This window comes from Conger conger, chromosome 1, assembly GCF_963514075.1.
Source record: "Conger conger chromosome 1, fConCon1.1, whole genome shotgun sequence".
NCBI lineage: Eukaryota > Metazoa > Chordata > Actinopteri > Anguilliformes > Congridae > Conger > Conger conger.
The window spans coordinates 12,800,785-12,816,460 of NC_083760.1; the positions used below are offsets into that span (position 1 = coordinate 12,800,785).

The 15,676-nt window shown below is 50.9% G+C and overlaps 1 protein-coding gene across 4 annotated transcripts in view; it reads right to left on the reverse strand.

Moving 5' to 3' along the window:
• Positions 1-15,676, reverse strand: part of meis2a (Meis homeobox 2a) — an 81,792-nt gene that overhangs the window by 45,055 nt on the left and 21,061 nt on the right. For all 4 annotated transcript variants that reach the window (XM_061249822.1, XM_061249830.1, XM_061249837.1 and 1 more), the window contains exon 8: positions 4,003-4,148. In XM_061249822.1, the coding sequence (XP_061105806.1) occupies positions 4,003-4,148 (146 nt within the window). The remainder of the gene's footprint in view (positions 1-4,002; positions 4,149-15,676) is intronic.

Genomic DNA, 15,676 nt, shown 5'->3' on the forward strand with positions numbered 1-15,676 from the left:
CGCTCCTGGTTGTCGCAGTTAACGGCGACGGATTTGCGTCCAACTTTGTTTTTTTCGCGATTAATAACGCGATTTTTAAAAATACTTTTTTTTTTACCAGCGTATGTGTGGTATCTTACCTCCCTTTCAGTCGCTCCCGGGGGAGCACTTCGCCTAGCTTAACAGCTTAGCGACTCTTCCCAAAACACCCCGGCAGATAGCCGTCCCGGCGCGAAAGCTCGAGACACTCGAAACCCCAAAACATTCTCCCCTCCGACGGCCGCCCCGCGCGAGACGGACTCACCCAGGAAGGAAAAAAAACTCAAAAAAGCCCAAAAAAGCCAGCCCCAAACTGCACAAAGATCCCTATTTATTTTTGCTGGTGTTTGAGGTTTACGTTGGTGAAAAGATAGGCCGGCTCTGAGTGGTATCTTTGTATCTGAGTGCTTCCTGTTTTCATTGCCGTGCCGACCCTTGTCTTGGCGGGGCAGGAGGGGGCTCTGGAGGAGGGAAGCAGGGGCACGGAAAGGCTAATTGAGAGGACTGAGGGCTTGTCTACATGAAACGCTGGGGCAACCTCCGCCACTCTGAACAAACGCCACTCGGGGTGAGTCTTCCCCCCTACCCCGCTCCTCCCCCTCCCTCCGCGTCTTTGAAGTGCGGCACGAAATTTGCCCTAACAGTGAAGTTTACCTTTCTGATAGCATAATCTCCCCGTAGTATTGAAAAGCTTATACCAACAATCTGGGATTTCCCTTTTCCTTCTGCGATTGGAAGGTATCCAGGACGAGAGGGGGGGAAGAGGCGGAATCTCCGGCCCTCCGGATCCGTCTTTCGCCGACCGATCCGCGGAGCGGTTCGCCCGTTTAACCGAGACGTTAAAAAGACGGGCGGGTTTTTCGTTGTAAAAGACAGATGTGAGTCCGTTTCTTTGAAAGAGAAAACAGCGGCAACCCGAAGGCCCCAGCCGTGGCCCACGGTGAGATTTCTCTCGTGAGAGTGTGGGGTGATGGGGGCGAAGAGGGGAGGGCTCCACATTTTGTTATACTGAATCCAAAAGCTAACAATTGTTACTGTTGGCCTGTGTTGTTTTTTGGGGGGGCTCTTTTGAGCTTTTCAGAATAGGTGACAATGGCGGGAGGTTGAGAACATATGTAGGGAGAACCCCGCGGCTCATGCAGAAGGTGCTCCATGCTGCTCTGGCCGCCTCACAGGGATACAGCCGGGCTCCCTTTATTCCCCACAGTTAATGAATGCGTGAAGGCCCCCAATGCCGCAATAGGGCATTCAGGGGCCGAAGTCCCCTCCGATTCCCCCCCCCCGCACAAACGCATCCTGAAAATGGAAAATGCATTTGCTTAACAAATTAAAATAAAAGGGGATGGGTGTGTGTGTGGGGGGGGGCGGGGTGCCTGGGTGTGGGAGGGGTGCGGGGGAGGGGGGTGCGGGGGTGTGTGGGGGGGCAGGGGGATAATTCAATTAGTCCCTTTTTTCTAAAAAATATAAAGGTAGGTTAAAAGGGAGGGATTACTGCTGGTACAAGTCCGGCCGGGGCCTTTCACAAAAGGGACAAATAAAGATTTGAGAAAACATCTAAAAGCAGGAGAAGTAATAAAAGAGGGGGAAAGGCCGTATTTCCATGAATGAAGAAACCTGAAAAACTGCTGCTGGACACAATCTATGGGCCCGGCCGGCACTCTCTTTCTCCTGCTCTGTCTCCCTTTCAGCGCCATTTTAAAACAATTCTATAGAAAATTGGCGGAAAGGCTGCAAAGCGTTCTCTGATTCATTCTCTTTTTTTTTTTTTAAACGGGCAGCGCTGAAACGGCGAGAGAGAGAGAGAGGGAGAGGGAGAGAGAGAGAGAGAGAGAGAGGCCAGCGCCGGGCATTCCTTCAGTCGCCGGGAAAGACGCCTAATGATCTCTCAATAAAGCACGACATTTCTCCCCGGTATGAGCCGAGTAAATTAACTAGCGGACGTGTGTAAAAAAAAAAAACCGTGGTAGGTGGCTTCACAGAGGCTTCCAAAATGGATATTCCCCCCCCCCACCCCCCCACGCCCCCCCCCACGCCCACCCCGCTTTCCAAAACGACCCATACACCGAACCCAACCGACGGGACGTGTCGCGGGAGAAAAGAAGAGAAAAGAAAAGGAGGAACGGGCCTCTCTCTCCCGCCCGCTCCACCGGCCTCCAAATTAAAAGCGTTTTTTACAGGTTGGCGAAATCTCCAGCAGAGGTGATGTGGCAAAGAACAGCTGTGAAGTAATTTTGATAATGATGAGAGCGGTAAGCGCGTGGCGAGGTTCAGGGCTTTGCCGTTGCAGCTTCAGTGCTCCTGAATAGATAAAAGTGATTAAACACTCCTGATTATCCCTGACCAATATGTAATGGATTTACAGCCCTTTCAATTAGTCAGTATTTGCGGGGGCCCCTGGTTATTTGGCCGGGCCCGGAGTCCCCGTTTTGGGCAAACCGGGCGCGGCGGGCGTCTGACCTCAGGAAGGAGACGACCCCCGTCTCTCTGCTGCTCCTTCCCTCCCCCCGCCGCCCCCTCCCCCCCCGCCCCCCCGGCCCCCCGAGGTTAGGGACCGCCGCGACACCCCCTCCCCGCTGAAATCTGACCTCCTCATCAAAATCAATACGCCTCGGCCCGCTAATAACGTCCTGACACCGGGGGGGGAGAGGAGGGAAGGCTGCTCGGACTCCCAGTCCCGCCGGCACGCTGGGTTCAGCATGTCACCTCTGCTCACGGACTCCTGTCTAAGCCCGAGAATACCGCCACCCTACTAATAGTCGCACGCAGTCACACACATGCACGCACGCAACACGTCCACCAGCACACACGTGTGTTCTAGGACACACTCACCTCCAGCAGAACTCGGAAGGGGTATTCCACCTCTGAAATACCCCCTCCGAATGCGAAATGAATGTTCAATAGATTTCAGTAGCCTGTAAGTATTTGATCAGACTTTGAGTTTGGCTTGACGAGCCGATTCTGTAATTGTCAGATGTGAAAGTAGAAGGAGGAGAACACAAACAGGCCTCTCCATTGAGCACCATACGCTCTTCTGGGAGAATAGTATTACCCCTTGCTAAGCTACAGGTCTGAATTTTTACAGTTATTAATAGTAAGAATTTAAAGGTGCACATTCGGTTCAGTGAACCAGGCAAAAATTACTTGCTGCCTTAGAACAAGCAAATCCAGCAATGTACCTGAAATGTACCATCTTAATAATTATTTGCCAATTGCAAATGCTGCTTGATCTGCTTCAAGAGCAAGCTTGGAAGTTTTTTCTGAAAAACTGCTGCAACTTCTTTTTTCTATTTTCAGACAACAAGGAGCCCTTGGAGATGAACACACACAGACACAGACACACCCACACACACACACACACACACCCTTGCACGCACACACACATACCCACACATTCACACACGCACAGGATGTATTGGACCACAGATATTGCTCTTGCTGTCTGCAGAACTCTAAGACATCAACCCAAGGCTCCAGACAGAAGACTGTCAATGAAAGTGTGACTATTTCTAGCTGGAAAACCACAGTAATTAAATACCTAGCTTTTCAGTCACCTGGGTTCTGAGATGTGCCTTTGAAGAACACACACTCTCCCATCACCTTGTTCAGGAGTCCTTTTGCCTCATAAAACACACTATAACAGACAGGCCCTTTTACGGAACGCACCTCAGCCGAGCTGTCATTGGGGCTAGCGCCGAATAAACAACCCGCCAGTACGAGAATGAAAGTGTGTGATGAGCTGCTGGACCAGAGGGCTTGCTAGGCTACGTATCGCTTCTTGCCCTGATCTTGGCCGCTCTTCAGTTAAATAAACTGGACGGTGGAATGAGTTGACCTGGGCCATCTCCACTGGTGACAGGTGAGTGACAGGTGGGGTGGCAGAAGCCAGATACGGCCCCGTCCGTGGCAGGCGCGTGCGCGTGTGTGTGTGTGTGTGTGTGTGTGTGAGATTGGGGCAGGAGTGGCGAGCCGGGCGCTCGCTCTTACCGTGAGGTGCTGGAACAGCCATGCCCTCATGATATTCGTGGCTACTTTGGGGAAGATGCCGCGCTTTTTCTGCCGTTTTTTGTCCTTGTCGGGGTCGTCGTCGTCTCCCGTGCCCGGAGAAGCCACGCTGTTGTCCAGACCGTCTCCTGGTGAAGAGAGAGGGAGAGAGAGAGAGAGGGGGGGGGAGTTCAGAATCGGCCATAAATCAGAGCAGGGTCATCCCAGAGAAAGGGGCCAATCAAAAAAAAAAGAGAGGACTAATGACTCTTTGTTTTGGTTAGCTGCAGCAGCGGGCGAGGCTCGTAAAGGGCTCTCCTTCCACTCCACTGATAGGAGGAGAGGGGGGAAGAAGAAGAGAAAGAAACAGAGCGGAGGAGGGAGAGAAAAAAACAACAAGGCTCCGTCCCCCAAGTTCTGAACTTGAGCTTTCTGCAGAGGCGCACGCCATTAATTCAATTAGAACTGCATGCTTGACATAATGTAATGATTTTTTAAGGGCTGGGGGTGGGGGTGGGGGGTCAGCAAGAAGGGCCCTAGAAAGCCAGCCTTATGAAGACATATAAAGCACACACACACACACACACACACGCACAAAAACAAAACCCACAGAAGTTGAAAAAATTGGTCTGCAATTGAGCGGCATGTGAATTGGAGTGGGATGTGTATTGAGGTGGTTCATTGTTACAGTTCGATGCACATAATGGACTGGAGACACCCCCCCCACCCCCCACGCACACACACACACACACACACACACACACCCCTACCCACCACTGCTCCCCCAGCCCCTACCCCTCCCCCTCCCGCCAGGAGATTTGCATGACAGGACATAGGCTGGCTTTCCCTGCATTAACGTCCATCATAATTTCATTTGAAGAGGAAACATGTGCATATCAAGGCAGGTTGCTTCCTTTAAACCGAAGTTTCCATCCCTGGCCCTCTCCTTTTCCACGCTTTTCTCCAGCATTAATTGTGCATTAGCAAAAATGATTTACTTTTAACAGTCATAGTTATTTTTTCTTGCCCCCAGGCAAAAATGCCTTGAAAGCCTTCCTTGAGGGCATCTAAATTATGTATCTGAAAAACTCCTCCACTAAGGCATAGCAGGACCCCTACTTTCTTAAAATTCATTCTTGCATGTCTTCCTGTTTTTGGGGAGACATCAATCATGGGCACCTATACAGGCCATATTCGCGCATAAATATTTGAACTAATAACATTAAAAAGGGGGAAAGGAAAAGGATCCGACTGCTGGCGTAATCAAATGCAAAATAAATGAAGAATACAAGGACAGAGACCTTCCCTCTCCTTTCCTCCCCAGTCTCTCTCTCTCTCTCTCTGTCTCTCTCTCTCTCTTTCTTTCTTCCCCTGCTTCTCCCAAGCACTGTTTTCCTTCCACATCATTAGTGTGGAGGCGCACGAAAGGAGAGGAGCACAGAGAAGTGCAGAGCTTGCTCTCCCAGTTGGACTTTAAGGCGCTCTGGGTCTCTGAAGGACATGGGGGAATAGGCAGCAGGACTCTAAGTTTTGTAATTGAAGAATAGGCATTCATTAGCAGCCAATGCCATAAATCCCACACTAAGTAAAATCCTTGTTGGGGAAAGCCTAAAACAATAAGCCCTGGCCTCGGTGTACACCGAGCTGGATGCCCCACAAGCTTTCCTGACAGCCCAAGCCGAGGGCTCAGGTCCGCGCTAATATCCCCGTCGCCTTAAACCTCCACAACAAACAACAACAGAGCTCACCCAGGCTGGCTCACTTTCAGAGTTGATAAACTTTTTTTTCCGTAATTTGGGTAGCCTTTTTCTGACCCCCTCCCCCCCCCCCCTCCCCCACGGCTCACCAAACTCCCTCCCCTGCCTTCAGCTACCGGGACCGCGGTGACTGGAAAGCCACAGCCGAAAGCTGGCAGATTAATGATATTGATGTTTCCATTTTGGCTGCAACGCGATAGCCTCCCCTCACAAGGCTGAGGCGACCCGCTCATATTTACCCACTGACCTGTCACTTCATTACCCACCGCCCAGGGGCTGCGCTCCGTCCCTGCAAGGGTGAAACAGGACCCCCCGAGAGGGCCCGGGCTTTACTGCCCCCTCAACACCGCACGCACACGCACTGAACAGGTCTGCTCTCTCCGCACACCGCACGCACACGCACTGAACACCACTGCTCTCTCTGCACACTGTGCCCACACTCTCACTGTACACACACACTTATTGTACATGCACATGCTCAAACTGTACATAAATGCTTACTGTACACGACTGCTCACTCATACTGTAAATACACACTTACTGTACACACACACACACATACTGCATATACACACATACAGTACACACATACTGTACACGCACACACACTTACTGTACGTGACTGCTCTCTCTGCACACTGCACCCACACTCATACTGTACATACACACTTACTGTACACACATACACACACAGTACATACACACTTACTATACATACACACATACTGTACATACACACTTACTGTACACGCACACACATACTGTACACACACACACATACTATACATGCAAACAAACTGCTCACTGTCCACACTGCACCTACACAGCCAAACACATACTCTACATTCACACATGCTGCTCACTGTCCCTAACACACACACATACTTCACACACACATACTTCCTTACATGTACACATACACACACGCTGCTCACTCTCCCTTACACACACACACACACACACACACCGTACATACACACACTCCTGACTCCCTTACACACACCCACACAGTACATAAACAAGCTGCTCACTCTCCCTAACACACACACACACACACACACACGCGTGTGCGAGGGAGAGACCCAGAGTGCCAGTGAATGAGCTCTGAGGCAAAGGGGGTAACCGAAAGGAAATTAAGAAGGCGAGCTAAAGCGGGCGAAATAATCACAAAAAAGAGCGAGATTCTTCTGGATCTGAGGAAAAGAAGAAAAAAAAGAATAGAAAGAAAGAGAGAGAGAGAGAGAGAGGGGGAGAGAGAAAAAGAGAGAAAGAGAGAATGAAAGAAAGAGAAAGAAAAAAGAGAACTTGCACAACCTCATTACATCTGAGGGGAGCGGGTGATCTACACCACCCCCACTCCTTTCTTATGTGCCAGAGAAGGAACGCTGCAGGGCAAATTGTCCCAAACGCTAATGGCTTCTGACTGTTCCCTGGCAACTCTGCCATTTTAACCTGTGTGGATGTGCACTCCAAAAAAGTGAGAAGGGGAAGAGTCCCATCATCTGTCCATGTGACACAGATGGGGGATGGCTATTAGGAGCCGGGCCCAGGGCCTCAGGGAGGAGAGGTGCTGGAGTGTAGCCCCGGGCTCTTTTGGAAAAGCAGTGCCCTCGGAGACAGAAAAAAAAAGACAGCCCCTCTCTCCCTCTCCCTCTCTCCCTCTCTCCCCCTCGCTCCCTCGACTTAAAGTGCTCACAATGAAAGTATGTGCATGTTTTCGTGTGAACAGAGCGGGCAATGGTGACCTTACGGTACCAACGCGGCGTCACGCGAAGAACACGCGCCCTCGCGCCCGCAAAATAAAAATTAAAAATTAAAAAACCCACCGCGAAATGATTCCATCTCCAATGGGTAGGTTATTAAAACTGCATCGGGTTATTTCCCTGTCTGCCAATTTGAAACGGCCTCGGAGCTGGTTATTAATGCGGAATACGGGGCAGTAAATATAAACATAAAATGTACATTTCGTGGAACCTGTACGGCGGTGTGCGCTGTTTATAATGAACGGGGGGGGGGGGGGGAGCGTTATTGAGAGCGCGCGGCGCATTTGAAATGTAGATGACGGCGGGGTGAATTAGTATGTTGAACGCGGTCTCCTGCAGACTCTGACGGAGCGGGATAATACAGGTGAGCTGCCCATTATCAGATCCCACACTGTATCGCCACCGGGCATTATGGACAGTGGGGCAGCCGTGTGGCGTTGTGGTTAGAGAGCATGCAACCAGGGGACTGTGGCTGTGAATACTCAGCAGGAAACGAATGCAAAAAAAAAAAAACGCATTTCATAACCCTGAACCGCTCGGAATAACATACAGGCACAGCGGTGGGCGGGTAGTGGATTTTAACGGCTAAGCCTTACTCTGTCTGAGCGCTTTTCTGTGCACGGTGTCAGAGAGAGAAGCTTGGAGCTGTGCAGTGTATTCTGTCTCCAATCATGGCCAAGAAACAAGGGCAAAGTGCTCTCATTCAGCCCCATATTAATGCGGGGATTCTCAGCAGCTCACAGCACAAGGTGTGACAGGTTTGGCACTATTAGTGCACTGCAGTTTTCCCACACTCGGTGAAATGGGCATAGACATCACAGTATGTCTGTGAGTAAATACATTCTCTGTGGAGCGGGGTAATGTCAATGCTATGCAGCTGCAGAAAAAATGGAAATTCAGGCAATTCCCTGAGTTAGAAATATTTAAATGCGTTTGTTTTTTTTTGTTTTTTTAACGTAAGGATACACAGCGATATGTTTACTCCGTAAAACACACCGCTGCGCAGGGATGTGCGCGCGGAAGAATGGATAAAATCCGAACCACTCCGTTCCCGTTGGGTTAGACGAGTTAGTGAGAACTCGGAGGAGAATTTGCGGAATGGAATCGTCACTTTGTGACCGGGGCGGGGGATTTGGCGTTTGTTTCAGGGTAATGGGGCGTGAGCACAAAGGCAGCGCCCCTTCTTTGTGGTGACCTATGGAAGCCGTAGTTAAAGTGACTAATTACACCCCCCCCCCCCCACCCTCGGGCCCCCCCCGCGGGGGCCGCCGCGCTCAGGCATGTTCTGTATCACCGAGCGGGGAGTCAGGGGCACGGCCTGGCTAACCCGCCAGGAGGAGAGGAGGAGGAGGAGGAGGAGGAGGGGGGAGAGGACAGGGACAGAACGACCCCGCGTCTCTGTCCCATTTACCTCAGGCTTCCCCCGGTCCTCCTCCCACCCCACCCTCCAAGGCCCGGTCAGAGAAAAATGGGGAGCGAGAGAGAAAAGAAGGGGGATTTTATGCCCCCTTTTCTCCTGGACTTTCCAGCCGGCATAAGCAGCATTTAGCACATTCAGCCCCCCAAATGGCCGTCAATGCAGGAAGCGGCGGGGGCCAGGCCTTTGTTCGGCCTCCCCCTTTATTTACACAGGATTTACGCCGCACTCCCTGCGCAGAGGGGACCACATGTTCCCGACACACAGCGCTCCCATTCACACCCCGGCAGGCTGGCCTCCCCTGCTCCGCGCCGGGCCGTAGGATTACAGCCCCCGCCTCGCCCAGACGCCCGCAATATGCTAACCCAGAGCTTCAGACAAACATAATCACCGCCCGCTAATGACGCGGCGCGACTTTCCAGAACTTTCCCCGCGACTCACGAAACTTCTCAAGAGTCCTGTTCTTGTGCGGAGAAGGGGGGGTAGGTGGAATTGAGGGGAGGTGGGGGAATGTGTGTTTGTATGGGTGGGGGGGGGTGTTTTCATGTCAAATGTTAGGGTTACAGAATGCAATCTTGCCTACTGAGCTCTGATGTTTTATTTCCTGAACTCCTTTAAAAACAAAACAACACCCCCACGCAACGCACCGTAAAAAGAACAGCTTGGTAAACACCACGCACTCTGACAAATTGGAGTGTGATGCCGAGAGTCATTAGGCTTTAAAACCTGTCACAGTAATTACAGTTTCCCTGTGTTTTTCTCGCTATAGTCAGGTGTTGCTCCGAGTCTTCTGCCACTGTTGGGAAGTGAGGCTCTTCAGCGAGAGAGCAGCCTGCTCCTTCGGCGTGAGGTCTCTCCATCTCGCTGCACCTCGTTTAAGAGAAGCTCTGTCTGTGAGCATCTCCTCAGTTAGCATGTTAAATGTTCCTGCAAAAGTACACAGTCATGTACTGAGAAAACTGTGTAAAGTGGCAGTTAACTCTCCTTAAAGCCCCCTGCTCTCTTCCCTACCCCCGTCTCTCCCTCTCTCTCTCTCTCTCCCTCCCTCCCTCCCGCCCATTGAGCAGATATCTTTCTGTCATCCTAGGAATGTTGGAGATAGCTATCGTCTCTCCACTGATGCAGAGAATCAGAACAGAAGCCAACCACTGACCCTCCACACAAGATTCAAACTTGGCTTGGAGGGGGGGGAGGTGTTTAGGGTCGGGGCAGGGGAGGGGAGGAGGGGCAGGCCAAACTTGTTTTAAGACCCAGTCAGGCCTACCTTTTAACCCAAAATGAAAGCTAAAGCACGCCCCCCGCCCCCCTCCCCTCTCCCCCCAAACTCACAAAAGGGAGGGCAGTGAAAGAGGAGAGGGGAGGGTCCCAGGACTCCAGTTCCAAGCGATAATCATCTGCCAATAATCCTGATGTTTGGGAAAGCCGGGCCATGTATATTATCAAAGGCTCTGGGCTGGGTAATTACAAGTGTAATTAACCTGCTACCTGTAACAACAATTATCTAATTACATCATAAATAGGGCCTTTGAGAGGCCCACAATGGCTGCTCCTGGCCCCTGATTGCGGGCCGGTTCGAGCCCAGGAACGGTTTCCATCATCGCCCCCCCCCACTCCCTCATTAGCCCGTTAATCACTTTGCGCTGATGATTTTATAAGTCACAAAAGCGGAAAGCGGGTTTTTTTCCACGGGCCGCACCGCCCGAGAGCACTTCACCGTGACGATTCCAAGCTGTGTGAGGCTGGGGAGGGTTGGTTCCCGCAGCATTAGCTTTGGTTATTGTATTTTGTGGGTTGCAGGAACGGGGTTAAATTAAATTACACTCGAGGAAAACTGCTACTACATTATCAGCTTGCTTACTTTTTCACCACTTCTGAAATAAAGTATTGAATCAAACGATGGGCGCATTTAAATCATTACTGAGACACATTTTTATAAAATTACATTGAGCCTCACTCAATTCATATAGATCACAAAATTATAATAATCTCCGCTTGTCTGAGCCAATTACTTCAATTTCTGGGAGCTGTTTCTGTGACTGAGCAGTGGGATGAGGTATTGTGGGTGAAATTTACTTTTTACAGAGTGATAAAGTGATAAAAGACCACCTTACACCAGCTGAAAAGACAGAGAGAGAGAGAGAAAGAGAGAGGGAGGGAGAGAGAGACTGTAACTCACTAACAGTGCAGCCCATTCTCTGTGAACTCCAGCATTCCAGTGAAAAGAGGGGGGGGTAGAGGAATTGGGCATGCGCATGGGGTAATGGGGTGGGGGGGGTGAGCTATGGGGAGGGAAGGGGAGAATAATTAGAAAAAAGAAGTTAATAAAGACGTGTTATGACGCCCGGCTGTTGCCGATATCGGGGCGGCGATTAGCATGAACAGCAAAGGGCTAAACGAGGGGGTCGGGGAGCAGTCCCCTCTTTTCCGGGCCCTAAAAAGCGGGGCGATGCCCATGACTGCCCCTCGCCGCAGAGACAAGGATGAGCGCTCAATGAAGGACCGCGGGTCTAGACCAAAGATTTCACACTCTCTGATTCCCTCTCCCCCAGCCCCACCCAGTTCCCCACACTCTCTTCCCACTCTGAAATAAAATTACACTAATTGGTCCCCGAGGTTATCTAGGTGCACTGAATCTCTTAGAGATAGCTTTAATACCCCCCCCCCCCCCACCGCCCCTCAGTCTGTGTTCACTGCAGTACGAGCACAGCTACAATAGGGCCCTTCTCTCCCCGGCTAAACATCACATATCTGCCCCTCACTCTGATAACTTTATTACCGTCGAACGTAAATGACATCCGCGGCTCTCCGCTGTTGGTAACTAAAACTCATCCTTGAGGTGATTCCCCCCTCTAATTAGACAGAAAGGAGTCCCTGGAAGGAAAAGTGGGTCATGTTAAATTAATTGGAATGAGCATGAAAATTAGCAGAGCAAACTGCATCAATTTTCTGCCAAAAAAAAAAAGAAAAAAGAAAGAGCCCTTCTTTATGGTAAGAGCTGGATTCGGAGGTGGGAAGAGAGACAAAAGAGGAGAGGTGAAGATAAAAAAGAAAAGAGAACTCGTCCTCGCGTGGCGTGGTCCGCTATGGGCGATACGGAGTTATTAATCCCTCATAAGGGGGAATCAAAGGCCTCTTTAAAAACCAGAGTGGAGCTGGTTAGGAGGTTGAGGTTGCGCTGTGTACGCTCTGTGTACTGTACTCAACAGCCCGGGCGTTTACCAGCCGCAGATAACGGTATTTTGGTAGTGATTCTCTTCCCCCAATTACACTCGGAACGAAAACAAACATATCAGATTTATTCTCCTCCGTGTGACAAGAGCAAGGCGAGACACCTTGAAGTTATTAAAGCGCTTCTCCGAAACGGCCCGAACGGGGGCTAATGGAACAGCGACGGCTATTAGAGCGAGGAAGAAAGAAAATGAATTAAAAGGTTTATAAATCAACAAGTCAACCATCAGATTGTAGCCTCTGCTGGGCTCACTCTCATCAGCCCGCTGCCTGGAAGTTTCCAGAAATGTCCTGGAGGCAGGGAACAAAGCGAGCAGAACTGATTACTCCGGCACTGCCTGCTTTGCTGTCTAAACTCTGTTTGGCTTCCTAATGAGCTCACTAAAAACCTAATTCATCACCCATAACCCTTCTCAACCCTCCTTGAAATTTGCCATTATGGAAATTACGGGATGAAATATTTACAGGCCAGGCCCGGAGTTACGGCACGACCAGGCCGGGCCGGGCGGGGTCCTCTGACCCCCGGGGGGCGCGGTGGCGCTCAGCGGAGGGGGGAACGCCCGGTTTAGGGGCGGCCCTGGACCCTCTGCCCCGGCAATGCCACCGGGCTCAGACGTTGCCGCTCCGTTTCCCTGATTCCCACATTAATACCCACCGTCCCTGGGATGGAGGGAACTGGCTGGAGAGGGAATACGGTGGGGGAGAGAGGGAGAAAGGGAGAAAGGGGGAGAGGGTAACGGGGAGAGAGGGTGAGAGGGGGCGAGAGGAGAGGAAGAGAGGGTGAGAGAGGAGAGGGAGAGAGTACGAGTACTTTGTTGTACGTCGCTCTGGATAAGAGTGTCTGCCAAATGCCAATAATGTAATGTAATGAGAGAGGGAGAGAGGGAGAGAGGATGACAGGGCGACAGGGCAAGTGGGAGAGAGGGAGAGGGGGAGAGGGTGGGTCCATGAGGTAGACGCTGGATGGAAGTGGTGCATGGGAAGAGGGGAAGAGATCCAGCCATGATGACAAACAGCTGAAGGAGGCGATTGCGTATTCTCGGCCCGTTTGAGGGGGGAGCAGGGAGACCGGGGGTTTGGGGGGGGGAACTCCCACAGTTCCTCATTACATGAAGTGGGAATGATCCTCTCGGCACCTGAGCTGTAACCGAGAGATTACAGAATTGATGAATCCTTGGTTTAAAATGCAGCTGTTTTATTCTGCTTTAGTAATTAATTCTTTTTCCGATGGCGTATTGATTAAGCGTAGACCCTGATAAAGTTCAAACTGAGAGGAATCCCCCCATGGCCTCCCCCTGCCTGCTCGGGAGAGTCAATGAAAACTTCCTCCGGTTCCACCTGCCTCCTCCGCCCGCCGTTCCCGTCCTCCTCTCCGCGTTTTCTCATGAATTAGTCAGGGCCGCGGCGCAGCGTTAGCTGATCACCGCTTTTGTCTCCTCTCTTGCTGACTTGCTTTTCTCTTTTCGGTCGTCCTTTGTTGCTGTCGCGCACACAGAGTGGGTGTGCGGCTCATTCTCTCTCTCTCTCTCTCTCTCTCTCTCTGTCTCTCTCTCTCTCACACACACACGGTGGCTTCCACAGAGTAAACGCCTAGCACCTCTTTCACAAAACTACACTTTCTCCCCCCCCCCGCGCCAACCTTTTTCCATACAGCTGCGAGTCCCTGATCAACACCGAGCGAGAACGCGCTCTCTGGGGAGCCCAGCTAGCACAGAAATCAGATACTGCTTTACAAGAAAGGAAGCTACTCCTGTCCTGTCAAGACCCCTCACCTAGCGGCTCCTTTACAAGTCAATAACCGCTGTCTGGGTCCCGGGTGCTGCCATTTCAGACATTAATTATCATTTATAAGAAAGGAGGGCTGGGACGGCCGCTGCGCTAATGGCGCTATGCTAACGCCGCTATGCTAACGGCGCTGCGCTAACGGCGCTATGCTAACGCCGCTATGCTAACCCCGCTGCGCTTCCCAGGGCCTGAATTCCGTAACTCTCGCACGATGTAAACAACAAATGGAGAGCCCGCTCCGTTCCTGAGAGGCTGACCCGCACCGCGTCAAAAACACGGCCTTTGAAGATAACAAATTAATGAAAAAAAAAAAGAATGATAATTGGACCGTGTAGGAAACTGTTTAATTCATTTATGGAAGACAATTTTCTTTCATTAATAGAGCTGGCCGTAGGGTTTTTGACGAGCCCTCTATTGACTGTCTCCGCTCCTTAAGATAAACTCCGCAGGTCATTTCATTACGGCCCAATCCTGGCACTAATTTTGATTTTGGGAGCTTGACAGTTCTTGGCAGGAGAAATTGTGCTCTTCCTGTAGCTGGACAGAGAGCAAGCCCATTACCGCGGTGAAAAATAGCGGTTCAAAGCTGGGATTCAAATTACTGCCGCTCCAGAACCTTGACCTACACAAATAGGTTTTTGCATCGCATTCCTTGTACATTTTCTTAATTATATCATTGACAGAGGCTTCTCTACCGTTCAAATACACCCCCCCCCCCATTCTGGGAAAAATAATGGAGTAGCAGGTGGCTAACATGGTGGCTAACATGGCACCACCCCAGCCATGCTCAAATTCCACTGCAGCCCGTGTTCAGGCCTGATCTTGAAAGCTCTTCCTGGGTATCATTGAGATGCACCGGGCTCTTTCCCAAGCTCTTAATCATCTCGCTGGTGCGCGAGGCCTCGTGAGTTAATATGCAGCCCCAAAGTTCCAGCTCGGCGCGGAGATCCTCTGATGCAGCTAATGAACCGGGCTTCATGCCTCTCAGCTTTTTGAAGTCTGCTGTTTCCTTTTGTTTTATTTTCGTCTTCATTATTGACTTTTCAATTTTCACTCCCATCCCCCATGCCCCCTAACAACACTCACACGCACACTCACATACACACACACGCACATTCACACATACACACACACTCAGGCACGCACACACATACCGCCACACACACACAAACCACACACACACACACACACGCACACATTCACTCACGCACACACATACACACACACACACACACACACACACACACACACACTCACTTACACACACACACACACACACACATGGAGCAGCCAAGCAGAGGAGCCCATGGCCCAAAATTTCACTCCGGGAGCTGAAAATCAAAGAGATGCTCCCACATTAAAATATTTTCTTGAAAAAAAAGGGAAAAAAAAGAAATAGGCAAAACAAAAGAAGGGTAGCGGTGTGAGTGAAGAAGTCTCGGCTCCTGAAGGAGCGGGAGCGGAGATCCACAACCGGTGCTGCAGCCACGCAACCGACCGCAGAGAGCTACTAAAGGAAGCACGACTAATTTCTGCACAACAATAGGGCCCAGTGGGCGCCCACACAATAGCAGGTGCTTTGAATAGCAGTAGGCCTTCCAGCAGGGAGAATCTCACCACCAGTCCAGGGCCAGTTGCATAACCTTTCATTTTACTGCGCTTCCTTTTGACTTATAATGGATGAAAACGATCTCATGAGGCCGGAGAAGCACCAGGCCTGTAAGGCA